Consider the following 20,263-nt stretch of genomic DNA (forward strand, 5'->3'; position numbering starts at 1 on the left):
CGATAACCCAATTTTTTTATATTAGATTTTAAAAGAAAAAGTAAAAAAAAAATTTTGGGTGGGTGAACATTTTTTGTTGGGGGGGGGGGGGGGTCCCTTCCCCCTCCTTTTTTATTTCAAATAAAAAAATAGAAAAATAAAAAAAATTTGGGGGGATTTTTATTTTTTTTGGGAGTTTGGGGTATCCCACCCCCCAAGAAAATAGTTATAAACTTTCCTGGGACCTATGAGAAGCTACCCTGTTAAGGAGAACCCGATCGGTTCAGCGGTTAGCGAGATCCTTCGGTACAAACACACAGACATCCTGTTACTTTAGTATAAGGATGATATAATATAATCTGCAGGGGTTAGCCTTAGGTCAGTCTAATGCTTAAAATAGCTCTGAATTTGAGTTTCTTGACATAAAAAACCTATAATTGTATATAATTGTATGACAACACATGCTTTAGAAAAAATGCACTACACCTGTGGGCCACCCACCTAGCCCGCTGGGGTTGGTCCCCAACTTGCTGGATTATCTAAAATAATGTCCTCGTTAATAGACACAGTTTATTCAAGGAAAAAAACAAAAATAATAAGTAAGTTTCTAGGTTAGGTTAGGTAAAATGCACATAATCCCTGTGGAAAATCTACCTAGCCCGCGGGGGTTAGCTTCAGGTAAGTCTTATGCCAATTTTAGCTCTGAATTTGAGTTTCTTAACCTTAAAAACCTACATTTTGATATATAGCAAGATATATATTAAAAAATAATGCATTTAACCCCTGCGGGCCACTGACCTAGCCCACTGGGGCTAGCTTCAGATTAGTCTCATGCTAATTCTAGCTCTGAATTTGAGTTACTAACCTAAAAAACTTATAATTTGATGTATCACAACTTGCTGGATCATCTTAAATAAAGTCTTCATTAATAGACACAGTTTATTTAAGAAAAAAAACCTGTAAAAATATAAGTAAGTTTCTAGGTTAGGTTAGGTAAATGCTCTTAAGCCCTGCAGAAAACCAACCTAGCCCGGGGGTGTTAGCTTCAGGTTAGTCTAATGCTAATTTTTGCTCAGAATTTGAGTTTCTTGACCTAAAAAACCTATATTTTGATATATAACTAGATATATATTGGAAAAAATGCACTTAACCCCTGCGGGCTACCAACCTAGCCCGCTGGGGCTAGCTTCAGATTAGTCTAATGCTTATTTTAGCTCTGAATTTGAGTTCCTTGACCTAAAAAACCTATAATTTGATGTGTCACAACATGTATATTGGGAAAAATGCATTTAACCCTAGCCCCCTGGGGTCGGTCCCCAACTTGCTGAATCATCTTAAATACTGTCCTTAACTTGCTGAAGTTGGGGACCAACCCCAGCGGGCTAGGTGGGTGGCCCACAGGTGTAGTGCATTTTTTCTAAAGCATGTGTTGTCATACAATTGTATACAATTATAGGTTTTTTATGTCAAGAAACTCAAATTCAGAGCTATTTTAAGCATTAGACTGACCTAAGGCTAACCCCTGCAGATTATATTATATCATCCTTATACTAAAGTAACAGGATGTCTGTGTGTTTGTACCGAAGGATCTCGCTAACCGCTGAACCGATCGGGTTCTCCTTAACAGGGTAGCTTCTCATAGGTCCCAGGAAAGTTTATAACTATTTTCTTGGGGGGTGGGATACCCCAAACTCCCAAAAAAAATAAAAATCCCCCCAAATTTTTTTTATTTTTCTATTTTTTTATTTGAAATAAAAAAGGAGGGGGAAGGGACCCCCCCCCCCCCCCAACAAAAAATGTTCACCCACCCAAAATTTTTTTTTTACTTTTTCTTTTAAAATCTAATATAAAAAAATTGGGTTATCGAATTCGACTCCCCACTCCTCAAGTGCTCCTAGAGGCCTCTAGGGGGCGTAGCCGCTAGTTTTAGATAAAGTCCTCATTAATATACACAGTTTATTCAAGAAAAAACCTATAAAAATATAAGTAAGTTTCTAGGTTAGGTTAGGTAAATGCTCTTAAGCCCTGCAGAAAACCAACCTAGCCCGGGGGGGTTAGCTTCAGGTTAGTCTAATGCTAATTTTCACTCATAATTTGAATTCCTTGACCTATAAAACCTATATTTTGATATATAACAAGATATATATTAAAAAATAATGCATTTAACCCCTGCGGGCCACCAACCTAGCCCCCTGGGGTCGGCGCCGACTTGCTGGATCATCTTAAATAAAGTCCTCATTAATAGACACAGTTTATTCAAGAAAAAAACCTGTAAAAATATAAGTAAGTTTCTAGTTTAGGTTAGGTAAATGCTCCTAAGCCCTGCAGAAAACCAACCTAGCCTGGGGGGGTTAGCTTCAGGTTAGTCTAATGCTAATTTTCGCTCGGAATTTGAGTTCCTTGACCTAAAAAACCTATATTTTGATATATAACAAGATATATATTGGAAAAAATGCACTTAACCCCTGCGGGCCACCAACCTAGCCCGCTGGGGCTAGCTTCAGATTAGTCTAATGCTTATTTAAGCTCTGAATTTGAGTTCCTTGACCTAAAAAACCTATAATTTGATGTGTCACAACATGTATATTGGGAAAAATGCATTTAACCCCTGCGGGCCACCCACCTAGCCCCCTGGGGTCGGTCCCCAACTTGCTGAATCATCTTAAATAATGTCCTTATGAATAGACACAGTGTATTTAAGTTAAAACCCTAAGAAAAAACAATTTAAGGTAAGTTTCCACATCAAAATAGACCAAAAAAAGCCTAAAAACCCCATTTCCGCAGGGTTTTTCTTACCTAACCTAACCTAAAAATAAAATTTTTTGGATTTTTTTGCCATTTAGATGTAATACCTATAGGACTAGGCTTATATACCAAGTTTGAAGGGTCTAGCTCAATATTTAGACCATTTTGCTCACGGATTAAGAATAGATGTCATTACGCCCCCCCCCCCTCCTTTTATAAACTAAAGTAGCTGGATGTTTATCTGGGTCCCCACTAAGAACACATTTACGGCTCATCAATTTTCAGGCTAGGGGTTTAAAATTATGTGACAGTAGGGTAGGATCCCTACTTTAGAATCACTAGTGGCTGCGCTCCTAGCATCTAAGGGCTCTGTATTTGACGGGATATGAAAGAGCAGAAAAATAGCCTAAAACCATACCCAAACTTATTTTTAAAAATAAAATAGCCTTAAACCATCTCAAGAACTATAATAAGCTTCACTGTAAAGGTGTACCATATCAGTTCAGTTGTTAGAGAGATCCAGCCCTGATAAAACCTTCTTTGTTAAAAAAAAGTTTGGTAACATTTTTTGGAAAAACTATGGGTAGGGTGAGGGGGGGGGGAATTGTAATTACACAGAAAGACTAACATTCAAGAAATGTTTTTTTTGGGGGGGGGCGTAATTTTGGTTATTTGTATAAACTAGGTGCTTTAAAGGATGATATTCGAAGGGGTGGGGGGGTCTAAAATGTAGTATATTTACAAAAAAATTCGGGGAGAGAATAATCCTTCCTTATTAAATATGGACCTAAGTACATTTTTTAAACCATAAAAAAAAACAGGAAATAGAAGATTTTATTTACCTTAACTTTGACTACAATCTGGTGATTAATGGAATTCCACTCTATGGTTCTGCTGAAGTTGATTCTTTACCATGAGTCTCCAAAGCTTTGAAGAGTTTAACCCCACTCGTAGTCTTGAGTTTTTTGCCGGGAGAATGCTGCTTGCTGCTTGAAGGATCAGCATCTATGGCCGTATATTCATAAGGTCTCTTTAGCTTCAAAGTTTTGAAATCCTGAAGATTACCTTGCACACACTAAAATATACAAAATTGTCTTTTGGATAAAAGTAAACAGTTAGCAGTGATTATAAGCTGTTGCAGTGAACGAGAGAGAGAGAAAGAAACAAACAAAAAAAAGGAAAAATAGAACAGGATAATGGACAGAATAAGAAAAAAGTTAAAAATGGGAATGTTAATATTTATAACAATTATAATAGTTATTTCTCCATCGTATTATAAACAGCTTTCCGCTGATATAAAATGTACAATTATAAGATTAAAACCAGTTCTTATAGCCCCGAGGTGCCGAAGGCAGCGGCTAAAAAAATTGGTTTTAATATTATGATCGTACATTTTTATATTCGTGGATATAATAAGATGCTAGACATAGTTTTTTCATATGGATGAGAACCGGTTCTAATCCACCGGATTAGAATCGGTTTCGAATGAATACGAGAAAATAGATTATTCTCATATAAAAGTAACAGAATGTTTGTCTGTCTAACTGTACCGAAAGATCTCAATAACTGACGAACTGTAATGGTTATTCATTACAATGTTAAGCGATTTTGGGGGAGGGCAACACAAACCTCAAATGAGAAATCACCCATAGAAAATGTCTCCCCAAAAATATTTTTTTTTAATTTTTCTTTTTAATACTAAGAATATAGGGATACATCTTCCCCACTAGAAGCTTGTAATAATTAGATAAAAATATAACTTTTGTTTCGGTATGTATTTCTTGTATTCCCTGGCAAGTTCGAACCCATTAATCCCTGTTTCCTTACACCAAATTTCCTAGAGAATGAGTGTGTTACGCGGCATTCCTAACTATCTCCGCGCGGCGCGTGGCTTGTAAACGGACAAAAGAAACGCGCACTTTTCCTTTGATTAGTCCCACGTGAGGAGCTACGTAAATGAAAATAATGTATTGCTTGAATATACATGCGCTCTGATGTGTGGAATATCTCAAATAAGCCTTCCTGCTTAGTTTGACATCATATGTGGTAAGAATTTATCTTTTAATTCTTGAAAATAAGCGTAGAATGGTATAATTTTATGAAGAAATTTAAATCATTAATTTTTCAACAAATAGACCATTTAACTGCTAAGTTTTGACATACGAATATTTTCCTTTATATTATTGATCATTTTATTCCAAAATTATCAATTTCTGATGCTGTTTAATATGATTCGTGCCAATTTAAAGTTTTTTAGAAATTTTATATTTCTTATTAAATTGAAATCACGCAACCTTGATGTTACAAAAAATAACAATTAATTTTATGTATTTAATTCGTATATTTTTGTTTTAGACTCACTGTTTTCATGGTAATAAATACACATTTGTAAACTTCACTATGTTGGTCATTCGGAGGGCTTGAGATTAAGATTTCGAGAACGGCTAGGCATGCGTTCCGAGACAATGAAAACAAGACAGAACAGATGGAACTAAGAGCATTCTGTGAAGTTTTGTAAATGTGTTGGTTGTGATACCTTACCACACATTATTATTATAGTCATAATCAGTACAGTTAACTTTAGTGACAATTATGGGTCCTAAAAAGAATAAAGGTGAACAATTGAGTAAGCGGCTGCGTCCAGCCGTTGATGCCCTAACCAGTGAGCTAAATAGAGTGATGAAGTTAGTCAGTGATACTTCAGAACTTAATGTTAGACATCTCACTAAGGAGTCAATCCTTGTCCACGACAAGTTCGAAACGTTCGACAGCATCATGGGTGGTTTTAGCAAGCTTGGTTTGAGAATCCAAGAGCTTGATGAGTTTAGTGACATTTATTCTGATATAGTTACTGTACAAAAAGACTATAGTGCCTTGAAAGATGCTCTTGATGCTATAGAAGAGCTTAGTGACATTCAAAGTGTTGTTGATGTTGTTGGTGATAATTTGCCTAACCATCAGGCTGAACTTTATGATCGATGTTTGAAGATTGTGAAAGTTATTAAAGGGCCATATTTTCCCTTGCCTGATGCAATTATAAACACTTTGTCTGCATTGATGAAAAAATTGGCTGAGGTTAAGCTTGAACCTGTGAAGCCACCCACGACGACGGCGGGTGCCTCGACAGCATCGCCATTTGTGTCACCGTTTGGCACATCACAGTTCGCCGCCGGTTCTATGTTCACGCCAGGATATATGAATCGTGTCGACGAACGTCTTCTTCCATCTTTCGACGGCCTGGAAGCATTCTACGTAAGTTTTAAAGACACTTTTAAAAAGCTTACTGTAGGACAAGACCCGTCGTATTTGCAGTTATTGTTGAGCAGTGAGAAGGTGTGTAAAAATAAAGAGCTGAGACTCCAGTTAATGCAGATTCAATCGCATGAATCTCAGTGGGCCTACCTTGACGCACGTTTCAAATCTAAAACACGTCAAATGCTCTGCCTTTTCAACCAATGGGAGAAGAAGTCTAAACCGTCGGACTCCAACCAGATTGTGACTGTGTTAGCAGAGTTTGGCGGTGCAGTTAGCCAGCTGGAGCAGCTGACTAAAGATGATGAAGATGATGAAGTTACCACTAGCCAGTGGTTGACTGTGATACTTCTGGAAATGTTATCCAAGAAGTTGCCACGTGATTTTCAAGATAAGCTCAATTTATCATTGGGCTCGATGGATGTCCCAAACGTCCCAAAGCTGTTGAAGATTATTGAAGAACAGCGGGGCGCCATTTTAATGAGGTGTTCGACTGATATGGACACCCCCTCTAAGAAGAAAGGTAACCCTGCGACAGCCGCTACCGCCGTAGGTAAACCTGGTAAATCTAAGATGAAGCAGTCATGTTTTGTTAATGGCTGTAATGAGATGCACTTACTTTACAAGTGCCCAAAATTTCATGACCTGTCAGTGTCAGACAGGAAGAGTATTGTGGAGAGTGCTGGATGCTGTTGGATTTGTTTGCAAAAAGGGCATAAATCTGTGGATTGCCCGAAGGCAGATGTAATAGGCGGCTGCAAAGTGGACAATTGTGGTCAGGCCCATAACAACCTTCTGCATGAGAGTGTTGATATGGCTGCCGCCGTCTATGAAATACATACTTCCCCTGAGGCGAATCTAATGTTAATGTTACAACAGTTAGACGTCGTTGATATTAATCGCCAGAAGGTCCCAGTGAACGCCATGTGGGACACTGGTTTAACTACTTCAATGGTAACCCAGTCACTTGTTAATAAACTTCAGTTACCTTTTACTGGACGTTCAGCAAGAATTTCTTTAGCTGACGGTGAAGTTAAATGTTTCCCGACGGTCAAGCTATGTTTAGTTGATCGACACAAGAATTATCACATGTTAGAACCTGTGGTAGTGCCTCTCATTGGTCCTGAAGAGGCGATCTGCTCCATAAATCCTGTGGAGGCAGCTGTTTTGTTTGATATGAAACCTGAAGATTTTACTTTGGTTAATGGGCAGGTTGATTTGCTCGTAGGGCACCTGCACCCATCGATGTTTCCCTACTCTGAACGTTCAGTAGGAGAAACCATGCTTTACTCCAGCCTGTTTGGATCTGGATATTTTGCTGTTAGTGCTAATGGTTTAGCAAAGAGTAGGTATGTTGTCTGCTCAGATTTCGAGTTGGAAAGTGAAGCTATAGGGTTTTTAAAACCAGAAAGCTCAGATGTTCAGCCGCAGCCGACTGTTGGTGCTGCTTGTGATGCTATTATTGAACCTGTTGGTTCTGCTTGTAACGCTGCTGATGCACCTTTTGGTTCTGCTAGTGCTGCAGCCGTTGACAACCTGGCTACGGCGGGTGTTGCCGTGGTTATTACTGATAATGATGTTAGTTGTGCTGCAGTTATTCCTGATGATATTGGTAACGATACTGTAGTCGTTGATAACTTTGTTACGGCGGGTGTTGAGCCGCTGAATGATTCGGTTCCAGCCGGACAAGAGCCGACGGGAGTTTCGGTTCCGGCTGGACAAGAGCCGATCAGAGTTTTGGTTCCAGCTGGACAAGAGCCGACGGGAGTTTCGGTTCCAGCTGGGCAAGAGCCGATAAGAAATTCGGTCTTGGCCGGACAAGAGCCGACGGGAGTTTCGGTTCCGGCCGGACAAAAGCCAGTAGATGATTCTAAGTTTTATGACAGCCACACTTTTATTACGTGCCCTGGTGGTGTTATAAATCAAGAATCGACTTGGTTGCTGCCAAGCTGGCCGCCCGACGCAGGGTAAGAGGCCTGCCAATGGCGGTTGGAAATATGGCGGGTGATGCCGCCAGAAAGTCATTGAAAATATTCAAACCACACATATCTAATCTACAACATAAACTATTTATGTGAAAATGATCTTTAAAGAAAAAATATTACAAGTTATATATTAGGCTTGTGAAGGGAACCAAAATGGGTTCTGTAATGTAAAGTATGATTTGAAAAGCAAAAGTTCGTGTGTATTAACTAACAAATGAATTTTGCAAAATAAAAATACCTCGAAAAAGTATTTTTTATGGTTCACGTTTACTTAAAAAATGTTATTTCTCAGATTCTCATATGAAATAATGCATTAACCCTTACAGATCGGGGGGGGGGGCTCCAAGAGCCCCCCCCTCTAGTTTTTTCAATCTCATTTTTTTTGTAGGTAAGATGGAGTGCTGTGACTTCATGACTTTTTAAGTTTAGTAATTATACGTCGGCAAGAGTTGATTTTATTAGGATATCTGGTCTGTGTCGGTCGTGGTGTCCGGTCAAAGTCGGTTGGGTAGCACCAAAATTAGAAAAAAATTCTAAAAAAATCTTAATTTCTACATTATGACTTTTGTGTATAAGGAGAAACCTAAAATTTTTTTGGTGAATACTTAGATATCAATGACCTTCTGAGAAAAAATGTGTTATGACCGTTTGACCGCTCCCTGACCGACTTTATGACCGATTTTTGTCCGGCTTTTACTACAGACATATATCATGAATATCGTGGCTTCTATTACAGCTAGAGTCCTATAAATTTTTTTGGTAAATCCTTGAGCAACATCAAACAGATAAAAATATTAATCGGCGCCGCCAACCGCCGTTTTACCGCCGTAACCGCCGAAAATGGCGGTTTCCGTTATTTGCCGTTTTTTGGCGATGATCAGAAAAAGTAATTTTTTTGTTATGAAAAATAAAAGTTCGTCCTAAAATTTGGTCATCCTAGCTGCAAAATTGGCCGCTCTACAGCTGTTTTAAAATTTAGCGGCTGGCCGCTAAAAAGCGGCTAAGGAGCGGCCTGGCTGCTATGACTAGAAAAAGTAATTTTCTCTAAAAATACACATGAACCACCAGAAAAAAATTTTACGTCTTTATCTGTAACGGGAGCCGAGATAGAGGGGGGGGCTCTTGGAGCCCCCCCCCCTGATCTATTAAGGTGGGAATTGGGGCCCGAGCTGTAAGGGTTAAAGTAAAGAACACAACATGTAATATTATTATGATAATGTTTAAAATATTCCTCGTTATTATTTTAAAAGATTATCGCAAAAATCAAGATATTTGTTCAAATTTGTAAGCAAATCAAAGATTTTTTTTCATTCCGAGAGCAGAGATTCGTAGTAATATACGTACCTAGCGATTTCGGACAATTTTAAACCTTGAGAAAATACTTTTAGCAATTATTTTCCTAGGTACATATATTTTTCGTTCATGTTTAAGCATTTATAATAATGAACACGATGTATGATATTATTAAAATATTGATTAATATTTTATCTGAATGTCACAGAATTAATTTAAGATAAACTATGCATATTTTAAATTAACTCTACCTTCATTTTTATCGCATATATTAAAATTGAAGCAGTATCCTTTTAAAAAAGAAGTGGGTAATTTCATCATTTCTTAAGATTTATAAGTAACGCAATTTTTGATACAATTTCGTTTAAACTTTCAAATCGATGCAAGATTTTTTCATTTGAAATGCAAACTTAAGTTTTTTATATGTTTTCGCAAGTTTTTTCAATGATTTAAGTCTTTCCGGGACCAGGGATTTTTTCGCGGAAAATTTCCTAGGTACCTACGCAGATATAAACATTTTTATCCTTGTTGGATTGAAATTTAATATGATAAGAAATTAACACAATGAGATTTTTTACATCATTTAAATATTTCTTTAAGATTTATTATAATCACATAAATAATTTAATATTACATGTATATTAAAATTATTACTATTTACCTTTGAACTGATGTACCTAAAGAAAAAAATGCAGATTTTTTTTCGCCGATGAATTAAGTAGATTCTTTGATATTGATATTCGTAGAATTAAGCTTAATAAGACCGCTCTACGGTGTATCTTAGCTCTGTTTCCTCGGCCAGACATACCGCAGAACGGCAAAACTAAAGCATAAGATAATTTATTTAATTTCGATTGCTTTGATTAATGATTTAAAAGTTTCTTTGAATTTCATGATTCTTTTTATTTTGATTTGAATTAAACATCACTAATTATGTTTGTTCAGTTGATGTAGCCCTGCGCCAGAAATCCTGTTAGAAATTATGCAGTATCAAAAGTTGTGATGGAAAGACATAACGTCCGACAGGATAGCTGGAACATGGCAATTATTTATATTTGATGGATTTGTTAGTTTGTATCTTGAGGGATTCATTCTGACTGAGGCCCCAAATTGCCTTTAATTATGACTGTTTGAATATGTATAAGTTGCTTTCTTCTTAAACAGAGAGAAATTGCAAATTCAGCATTTAGAGAAGTTCTTTTCTTATATTGAGCTTTTGTTTTATTTTGGTAAATTTAATTTGCATATTTCAATTGCAATTTTAATTTTACGCAGTTTTGATTCACGAAGATTTAAAATCATGTAATTTTAATTTTTTGAAGTTGATGATTTTTTACAGTCATATTTTATTTAGATTTAAGTATCTATTTTATTAAAACATGTTTAGTTTTAAGGATCTTACTTATCTTATCTGGAAATGTTTAGATGTAAGCACGAGTCTTTTTCCGCTGTAGAAAAATTCTAATTATTGAGAAGTTTTTATGCAATTTTACTTTTCTTTTCTAGCAAAAAGATTTAGTAGAAGAAATGTTATTATTTAATCTTTCTTTCTTTTGATGAAAAAAGTTTGAGTTGATTATTTAATTATCGATGCGATTTTTAGTATAAAAATCATTTACCTATTTTATTATGTAGGTGCCTAATTGAAGTTTAGGTACTATTGATTATTAATTCATGTATTCGCAATTACATGGTCTGTAATTCTAATTTTATTGAGATTATGAGGCCATGATATAATGAGATGTGTGAGTGGTAAATGTGCAATTCATGTATGTTGAATGCTTTTCCCATTCCTTATTCCTATCCTTATGTGGTAGTGGAGTCGGTTTGAGTTATTGTGGTATTCGCGAGTTACCATAAATAATTTTAGGCCTTATGGCCATGACATTTTAAACTCTTGTGGTTTATGTGTTGTGAGATTGTGATTTCGTGGACACTGTCTGCACGCATATTGCAAAGATGAGGTATTGTGTTCGATTCCCAGTGAATAGACGGGTGTGTTTCGGTATGTATTTCTTGTATTCCCTGGCAAGTTCGAACCCATTAATCCCTGTTTCCTTACACCAAATTTCCTAGAGAATGAGTGTGTTACGCGGCATTCCTAACTATCTCCGCGCGGCGCGTGGCTTGTAAACGGACAAAAGAAACGCGCACTTTTCCTTTGATTAGTCCCACGTGAGGAGCTACGTAAATGAAAATAATGTATTGCTTGAATATACATGCGCTCTGATGTGTGGAATATCTCAAATAAGCCTTCCTGCTTAGTTTGACATCATATGTGGTAAGAATTTATCTTTTAATTCTTGAAAATAAGCGTAGAATGGTATAATTTTATGAAGAAATTTAAATCATTAATTTTTCAACAAATAGACCATTTAACTGCTAAGTTTTGACATACGAATATTTTCCTTTATATTATTGATCATTTTATTCCAAAATTATCAATTTCTGATGCTGTTTAATATGATTCGTGCCAATTTAAAGTTTTTTAGAAATTTTATATTTCTTATTAAATTGAAATCACGCAACCTCGATGTTACAAAAAATAACAATTAATTTTATGTATTTAATTCTTATATTTTTGTTTTAGACTCACTGTTTTCATGGTAATAAATACACATTTGTAAACTTCACTATGTTGGTCATTCGGAGGGCTTGAGATTAAGATTTCGAGAACGGCTAGGCATGCGTTCCGAGACAACTTTTAAAATGTTAGATACTGTCATTAATTTTTGCTCGATTGTTTTAGTCATACCTTAGTACTCTTCAACTCTATCTGAGTGCTAGTTTTGGATTGTTTAACAGTGCTGAGCTTCTCCGTAACAGCATTCAATCTCTGAATAATTTCAGTTGTTATAGAACAAGGACAATTATCTCCATAAGCAGCATATATTTTCGATAAAAAGAAACACAAAATGAGTGATAAATAAATTTAAAAATAATTTTAACAATCAGGAATCTCAAGTAATGACAAAGGATGACAAATCTAATATATCCACAATGTTGAAAAGCAAAATATCCATTATGAAGATAACAATTACTTGCTGAAAAAAAACAACCTAAATCTTTTATGACCTATGATAAAGTCTAACTTTTGATAACGGACTTTGACATACAGACAGACTTACCCTAGTTATAGAATAGCTATGCTATCATAAAAAAAACATAAATTTAAGTAGTTACCTTATTATGTTGTTCATTAAGAATTTTAATTTTCTTTTCCAGGTTACGAATTTTGGCTTCTTTATCATCTAACACTTGCTCAAGTGTGTTGTTTATTTCTAAAAATTGTTCTTCCAAATCTTTGATCTTAGCTAAACTATCATCTTGTAATTTCTTTGTGACAATTGTATGTTCACCCTTCATTTTCTGTAAATGTTCCACATTTTGTGTTTCTAAATCTAGAATAATTTTAGCAGACTTCTTAGAAACTTTTTGTTTGTCCTTTTTCATCTTCTGAATTGTATCAATCTTATCAGCTTCAAAATCTTTAGTAAGAGTATGAATCTTTAATTGTTCTGCTTCTATTTGTTCTGACTTCTCCTTTAATTGTTCTTTTAATTCATTTATGGCTTTTGAAGTTTCATCTTTTAATCTCTTTATACTTTCTTCTTTGTCCAACTTTTCTGCTTTTATTTGATTTTTGAGCCCAGATGTTATTTTTCTCTCATGATGGAATCCAATTTTTAAGGCTTGATTTGCCTTATCAAGATTTTTCTTCAGTTCTTTGTTGTAATAATTTGCTTTACTAAAATTTTTCTTTAGTACTTTGTTATCATCATCTGCTTTATCAAGCTCTCTATCAAGCTTTTCAACTTTTTCAAGCAGTTTGTTTATTCGGCAGTTAGCATCATCAAGATTTGTCTGTAGTACTTTGTTGTTATCATTTGCTTTATCAAGATTTGCCTGTAGCACTTTGTTGTTTTCATCTGCATCATTTATCTCTCTATCAAGCTTTTCAACTTTTCCAAGCAGTTTGTATATTCGGCAGCTTGCCTTATCCAGTTCATTTGTTAACTCTTCTAGTTTATCTGTTGTCTCTTCTACTTCATCTGTTGCCTCGTCTAGTTGATCAGTAGCCTCTTCTAGTCCATCTGTTGCCTCTTCTAGTTCACATGGTGCCTTTTCTAGTTCCTCTTTTTCTGCCACTTGCACCAACTCTCCACCTCCATTGAGCAATTTCTTTAGGAACTCAGTTGTTTTAGGCCAGTGAGGAATCCTTAAAAATTACATTTAACAAAAAAATATAGGAGATATGCTGGTTATTCTTAAAACCAGTCCAGTGGTTAGCTTGATCTAAGCTTCACCTGGACGGACTTAGGACAGACATCATTCTGAAGTGGATTCTTTAAAAAATCGTAGATTTTAATGTGATTTTGGAGGATTTTTCAGAAAAATAATTTTGCCATACTAGAGATTTTTAAGAATCCACCCAGGGGCATCCAAGCTTTTTTATTTGAGGGGGGGTTAATTTTTTTAAAGAGGGGAGTAATTTGTAATTGTGGGGGGTGAAATGGTGCGCAATCTGTAAAATCTGTTGGCAGGGGTAAATTTTTTTACCCCCCCCAAAAAAAATTTACCGCCGGGGTAAAATTTTTGGGGGGGTATTTTAATAATGTAAAAAGGTACCTATCTAATAATGAAATACTATTAAATATTTAGCAGTATAAATGCGCGCCAAAAATTTTTTTGTTAGGAATTGTTTATTTTGGGCGGGGTATTTACACCCCCTCCCCTTGGACGTCCTTGAATCCACCTCTGCTTTTTAATATAATATGTATAGTTTACCTATAAATTTTACTGTCTTTAATTAATCCAGACTGCTTAACACCCAGTGATAAATCAAGCCCAATCTGAAAAATTCATTGTTAATAGCAACATAATGACTGTCCATCCAGGGATAAGGGATGGGAAACGTAGGAAAATAATATTTCAGGCCTATTTCAAGCCTAGGCCTAAAAAACCAGTTATGGTATGGTGTATTAGTTCGTGCAGGTAAAATTCAGGTATTTAAAGTAAAAATAGAACTTTTTGTAGAACCAATATGTCAATGGCTTTTATGTTCATTATGTTATTATCTTCTCAAAAAATTTATATTGTTTACTGCACTAAATTGAATATTTCAGATGGCTTATTGTTGGGTTGGACTGAAACAGATTATAGGGTGTGTTGTTTGCATTTTATTTATGAGTAAAATCGAATTTAAAAATATTTTGTTTTCATTGCTTACTAAAATTCAAAGTCGAAAATAAATAAATCAAGTATAAGTGAATAAGTACATCTGTAACATTCTATCAATCAACTGTTTCATGCTAAGATTAGACATAATAAAAATTTTTCTTCAAAAGCTTAATTTTACGTTTAAAATAAAGAGAAATACTCAAATAATTGTGTAATAAATTATAGCAAAATTAATAAAAATAATATAAAAAATCTAAGTAAACTTTTATTTACATATAGAACTATTTTTGTGTTTGTATTCATTTAAGGGGTGTTATCTTTTCTGCATGAAATTTTTAAAATTTTAATGGACCTAATACAACATTTTCTTTACCAAATTAAAATTCTTAGCTACTTACATTCCACAAAAATAATTCCTCTAATTTGTTTTTTTTCTTTAGGTTCCTTTTCTTTAATAGTTAAACTGTTTTTAATCTATTTTTGAAAGGTATATCAAAAATATACTCTGACACCTGTAGAATCATACTGCAAAGCCAAAAATGAGAACAATTGTCCAAATCGATTTTTATTAGGATTTTAAAGTTTATTTTTTACTATAGATTAAATAAATTTTACTGAATCGTGATGTTTCTTTCCTTTGTGGGTAAAATACTCAGCTTTTATAGTGTCTTGCTTCATAAATATTGTATGCTAGTTAGGTCTTTTGATTTTATCTATCAAAAATAATTAAAAATTGATTCTTTACAATGTATCAATGAATTAACATAAAAATGTTTCATGTCTATTTTACATTAAAACACATAAAAGTCGGCTGTAGAGGGCTAAATCTTTAAAAATGTAAATAAATGTTTATGCAATACAACAAATTTATCTTTATCACATTTACAAATATGATATAAAATAAGATTATTCAAACTTATTTTTCAAAATATTTTTAAAAAGTAAGTATCTTTAATGTGTATAGTTTTCATTCTTTTCATTTTAATTAAATAAAAGTTATTCTATTTTATTGGAAATAAGTCACTTTGTGAAAACACTATATTTAAAATTTAAAGATTTCTAGCTTTGTCATTGGTTAATGCTGAATCCTCATAGTTTTTATTTTAATTTTAAGATATATCCTACATCTTTCACTTTTAATGAATAATTATAAATATAAAATCTAAAGAGCTATTTTTTTACAATCATTATCTTTTTATCATATTATGAAGAAAAATGCTTTGAAGCAAGAATTTTACCCAAAAAGAAAAGACAGTTCACGATTCAGTAATAGTTATTTCTCGCATCGTATTATAAACGGCTTTCCGCGGATATAGAATGTACAATTATGAGATTAAAACTAGTTTTTTTAGCCCGAGGTGACGAAGTCACCGGCTAAAAAAACTAGTTTTAATCTTATGATTGTACATTTCTATATTCGTAGAAAGCTGGATATAATACGATGCTAGACATAGTTTTTTCGTATGGATGAGAACCGGTTCCTATCCACCGGATTCGAATGAATACGAGAAAATTTACTTAATCCATAGTAAAAAATAAACTTTAAAATCCTAATAAAAATCGATGTGGGCTATTATTCTCATTTTTAGCTCTGCAGTCAATTCTACAGGTGTCAGAGTAAATTCTTGATATACCTTTCGAAAATAGGTTAAAAACAGTTTAAAAGAATATATTTACCTTGAATTTGCTTTTATCTTTAAAAATAAGATGAATGTTAATCTTCTCTGGCTGACTATAATCAGTAAAAATATCCTTGTAGACCAAGGGAGGAGAAGAACATTCCTCTTCTTTGTCCCCAAATTTACTTTTAAATCGAAATATGACCTAGAATTAAAAATGATAGATATTGTTTATTGAATCAATATTAAATGAAAATATAAAATCCAAAAATTGTCCCTTACATCCGTTTACTTCATAGAACAACTTTAAACTATAGTCTGATACTTTCAGCAAAAAAATTTAAATCTGAAAATATAAAATGTGGTCTTGACCTTGGGTCTTACAAATAGAGACTTCCATATTACTTTATTGAACAGAAGTGGCTACAACCGCCTAGACCTCTAGGAGCACTTGAGGTGGTAGGGGTTGTATTTGACCCCCCTCCCTATCTGAATTCTTGAATATTTTTTATATTTTTAATAAGGAGGGATTTTTATCAAGTTCAGTTTAATATTTATTATAATCTTGGCTGTAGTACGAAAATAATTTAAAATACCTTGTCCAGATATTGACTGATGTCCTTTCCATTTTCACCTTCAACAGATATCTTGGCCTTTTTTAGACTACTACCAGGCTAGACAATAAAAATATAAAATGAAAACCTACTTTAATAATTTTTTTTATTTCTATGCTTTTCTTTGCTTCTTATTGTTCTTATCTTCATTGATACAATTAATTACTTGACAAAAAAAGAATAAAATAAACAGAAAAACCATCCAGCTAATATTTATCTTTGTTAGGCAATCCAAATAGACATACCAACACAGTCTTTTACTGACCAAATAATATCTGTATTTGTTTTAAATAGCAAAGTAAGTTTAACACAAATGTAAAAATTAAGATGAACAGCCAGGCAAATTGAAAAAAAAACAGCCGTCTAACTTAGAAAGCAGATAAGAAAGTGACCTAAAAAGGCTCTCATAGAAAATAGATGTTAAAGATTATTTACCCTACATTCCAAAATTTCATAAGAAATTTTCAATATTGTTTCTATCATTTGTGAAACATTTTGATTTGTTGAGCACATTTTTAATCATCTGAAACAAGAACTAAGTTTAGGAATGGAATAAAATACTAAAATTTTCGCGCCTTTAGTTTGCTGTGTAATTCATGTGAATTTTTAGTTATTAATTATTCCCTGATTATTTTAGATCTTTTAATACTGGTTTTAATGGTATGTGTACAGAGTCTGTGCTGTCAGCCTTTTGGGAGCTAGCTGCATTTAAAGTTATTTATTCGATCAGAATAATGACCATAGAATTTGGTCTATTCATATGCTCTAGAAAACAGTTGTTTGTTAAAAGTTTCTAAATATTTTTTTCTAATACAAAACTCCCCAAGCGAATGTAGCTTGATGTCTGTCTGTCCGTCCGTCCCTTAAGATCTCGGTAACCACTGAACCAATCGGATTCTACTCTTCAGGGAATATACCTACTGGTTCTGTGGTGGTTTTAGACTATTTTCTTGGGGGGTGGGACACCCCCAACCCCCCCCAAAAAAAACCCTCCCAATTTTTTAAAAGAATTTTTACGAATTTGCCATTTATTCGCGAAAATATGCGATTTATTCGCATTTGTTTCCGCTGGGTAGGAAATAGAAGATGTAATTATACCTCTTGGGGCAAAGCCCCTAGAGGCTAGGGGCGAAGCCGCTAGAATACTATAACATAAGTAGCAAGCAGAAAAAAATGATGTAATAGACAAAAGGACAAAGTGAGTTATAGAGGAGATGTTCAGATGTCAGTCTTAACAATCTTCAATAGCAGCTGAGAAAGTCACATTTCCCCATAGCATTACAGATTGATAGACGGGCGTGCAAAGTAAATTATAGTGTAGCTTCACTAAAATAAATTTGCATCTCTAATTTTTCATGTATGAAAGTAAAAAAGTTTAAGTTTAATAGTTTTTGATATTTAAAGCTCTTTTTAAAAAGGCATTTTTAAACATTAGTTAATTAAAAAATCTCTAAAAAAATGATTATACCAAGAGTTGATGATATTGGCCAGCAGAATCATCACAAAACAAGAATGACAAAATCCATAAAAGCGAATCTCTAAAATCAGAAGAAAGGACAAATGAACAATAACTCTTGTAGAGTATCAAAACTTACTGAACAGAATATTAATTTCTAAGTCTAAATGAAATTGTACGTAAATTTATTGTAAAATTGCATAAATCCTTATAATAAAGAAACAGGATGTTTGTCTGTATGTCTGTCTGTATTCTGTTTGTCTGTCTGTTTGTACAGAATGATCTCTCTAACCACTGACCCGATCGGGTTCTCCTTAACTGGGTAGCTTCTCATAGGTCCCGTGAAGGTTTATAACTATATTGGGGGATGGTACCACCACCCTGCCAAGAAAATTCGCCACTAGAAAAAAAATTCTCTCTTCCCCCTAAAAAAAAATTTAAATTGTTTTAGTACCTAACTAAAATTAAAAATTGAAAAAAAAATTTTTTTTTAACATTTTCTTTTAAAATCTGAAATAACAAATGGGGTTATAAAATTCGACTCTCCCCTCCTAAAGTGCCCCCTAGAGGCCTCTAGGGGCGTAGCCGCTAGTATAATATACAGTGAAAGGACATACTGTCATTTTTAGGATATGATTATAGAGATGCCTTGCTTATAATACTTGACCTTAATGTCCTAAGAATCTTTATTTAGAAAATCAAATGAATCGGATAATCAATAAAATAACAATAAAATCACCATATTTTTATGGTAACGATTATAGAGTTGCTACGCTTTCTAAATCGTACCTAATTGTTACAGGAATTATCATACAAATTTCGAAATCCAAAAGACATTATAAAATAAGCAAAAAAACTAATCGTTTCTGGTAGACCCTAATTATAGAAAAACATCGCTTTTGAAAATGTTAGGAAAAAAATATATATAATATAAAATATTGTAAAATAAATTTAACAATAACTTTCACAGGAATCATCATGCAAAGTTTGAAAAATTTTAATATTTTTATTTTGGGGGGGGGGGGGATTTCTCTTAGGAAAGTGCTTCGTGGTACCATCCCCCAAAATAGGTATAAACCTTCCTGGGAACTATGAGAAGCTTCCCTGTAACGGAGAACCATATCGGTTCAGCGGTTAATGAGTACCTTCGGTGTAAACAAACAGACATCCTGTTACTTTATTATAAGGATATCTTTCTAAAATGTTTTCAAAAAGAGAAAAAAACGGATTTTTAAAATGGACATACGCACTTTCTGGTAATAATTATACAGTTGCTATGCTTTCTTATTCGTACCTGAAATTGATAGGACAATTCTAACATGCCTAAATTAACTAAGGAGCTAGCCGTTACGGACGGACCGATCCTAATTATAGAAAATCTTCACTTTTAAAAATTAGCCGCGTATTGAGATAAAATCGCTCCCGGGTAACAGACTAAGTTCAAGTTATAGAGTAGCTATGCTACAATTACCTTTTGATAATAATACCGATATCGCTGTCTAGCGTTTATTTATTGGACTAAATATGAGTAAACAAGGATGACAACATCCATAAAAGCGAAGCACTGAAACGGTAGGACAAACGGACATTAACACTTGTATTGTGTCTGAACTGAATAATCAGAATATAAAAGAATAAGAGTCGAAGCAAAATTGTAAGTAAATTTGTTGAAAAACTGCTTGATACAGGATAATGTTTATGGACATACTTGCATTTTTAGGACTTGATTATAGAGATGCTTCGCTTATAATATTGTTCTTTGTTGTTAAGGGAATCAATATACCAAAAATCAGATCAAACGGATAATTAGATCACATAAAAATTTGTTGTTAAAAAAGCAGAAAAATCAACATGTTTAAAATGGACGTACGGACATTCTGGTAATGATTATAAAGCTACTACGTTTTTCAAATCGTACCTAACTACTAAAGGAATCATCATGCAAAATTTGAAATCAATAGGACAATTCTAACATGCCTAAATTAACGAAAAAAGCTATCCGTTACGGACGGACGTACGGACAGACGGACCGACCCTAATTATAGAAAAGCTTCGCTTTTAATAAGGTGACAATGTTAAATAACATAAACTTAAATAAGCTAACCTTATATGAGCTAGTTGGGACCTCTAATGTCAATG

At 34.0% G+C, this 20,263-nt stretch overlaps 1 protein-coding gene across 1 annotated transcript; it reads right to left on the reverse strand.

The window, feature by feature from the left end:
- Positions 1-3,607: 3,607 nt before the first annotated feature.
- On the reverse strand, positions 3,608-17,181 carry LOC145328423 (uncharacterized). The gene is made up of 7 exons (XM_080172085.1): positions 17,104-17,181; positions 16,651-16,728; positions 16,113-16,259; positions 14,043-14,107; positions 12,438-13,473; positions 12,010-12,090; positions 3,608-3,799 (listed from the first exon to the last, which is right to left on the reverse strand). The coding sequence occupies exons 1-7, from the start codon at positions 17,179-17,181 to the stop codon at positions 3,608-3,610; spliced, it is 1,677 nt and encodes a 558-aa protein (XP_080028211.1).
- Positions 17,182-20,263: the final 3,082 nt, after the last annotated feature.

Source organism: Acartia tonsa, chromosome 1 (assembly GCF_053477335.1).
Source record: "Acartia tonsa isolate MP-2025a chromosome 1, ASM5347733v1, whole genome shotgun sequence".
Lineage (NCBI taxonomy): Eukaryota > Metazoa > Arthropoda > Copepoda > Calanoida > Acartiidae > Acartia > Acartia tonsa.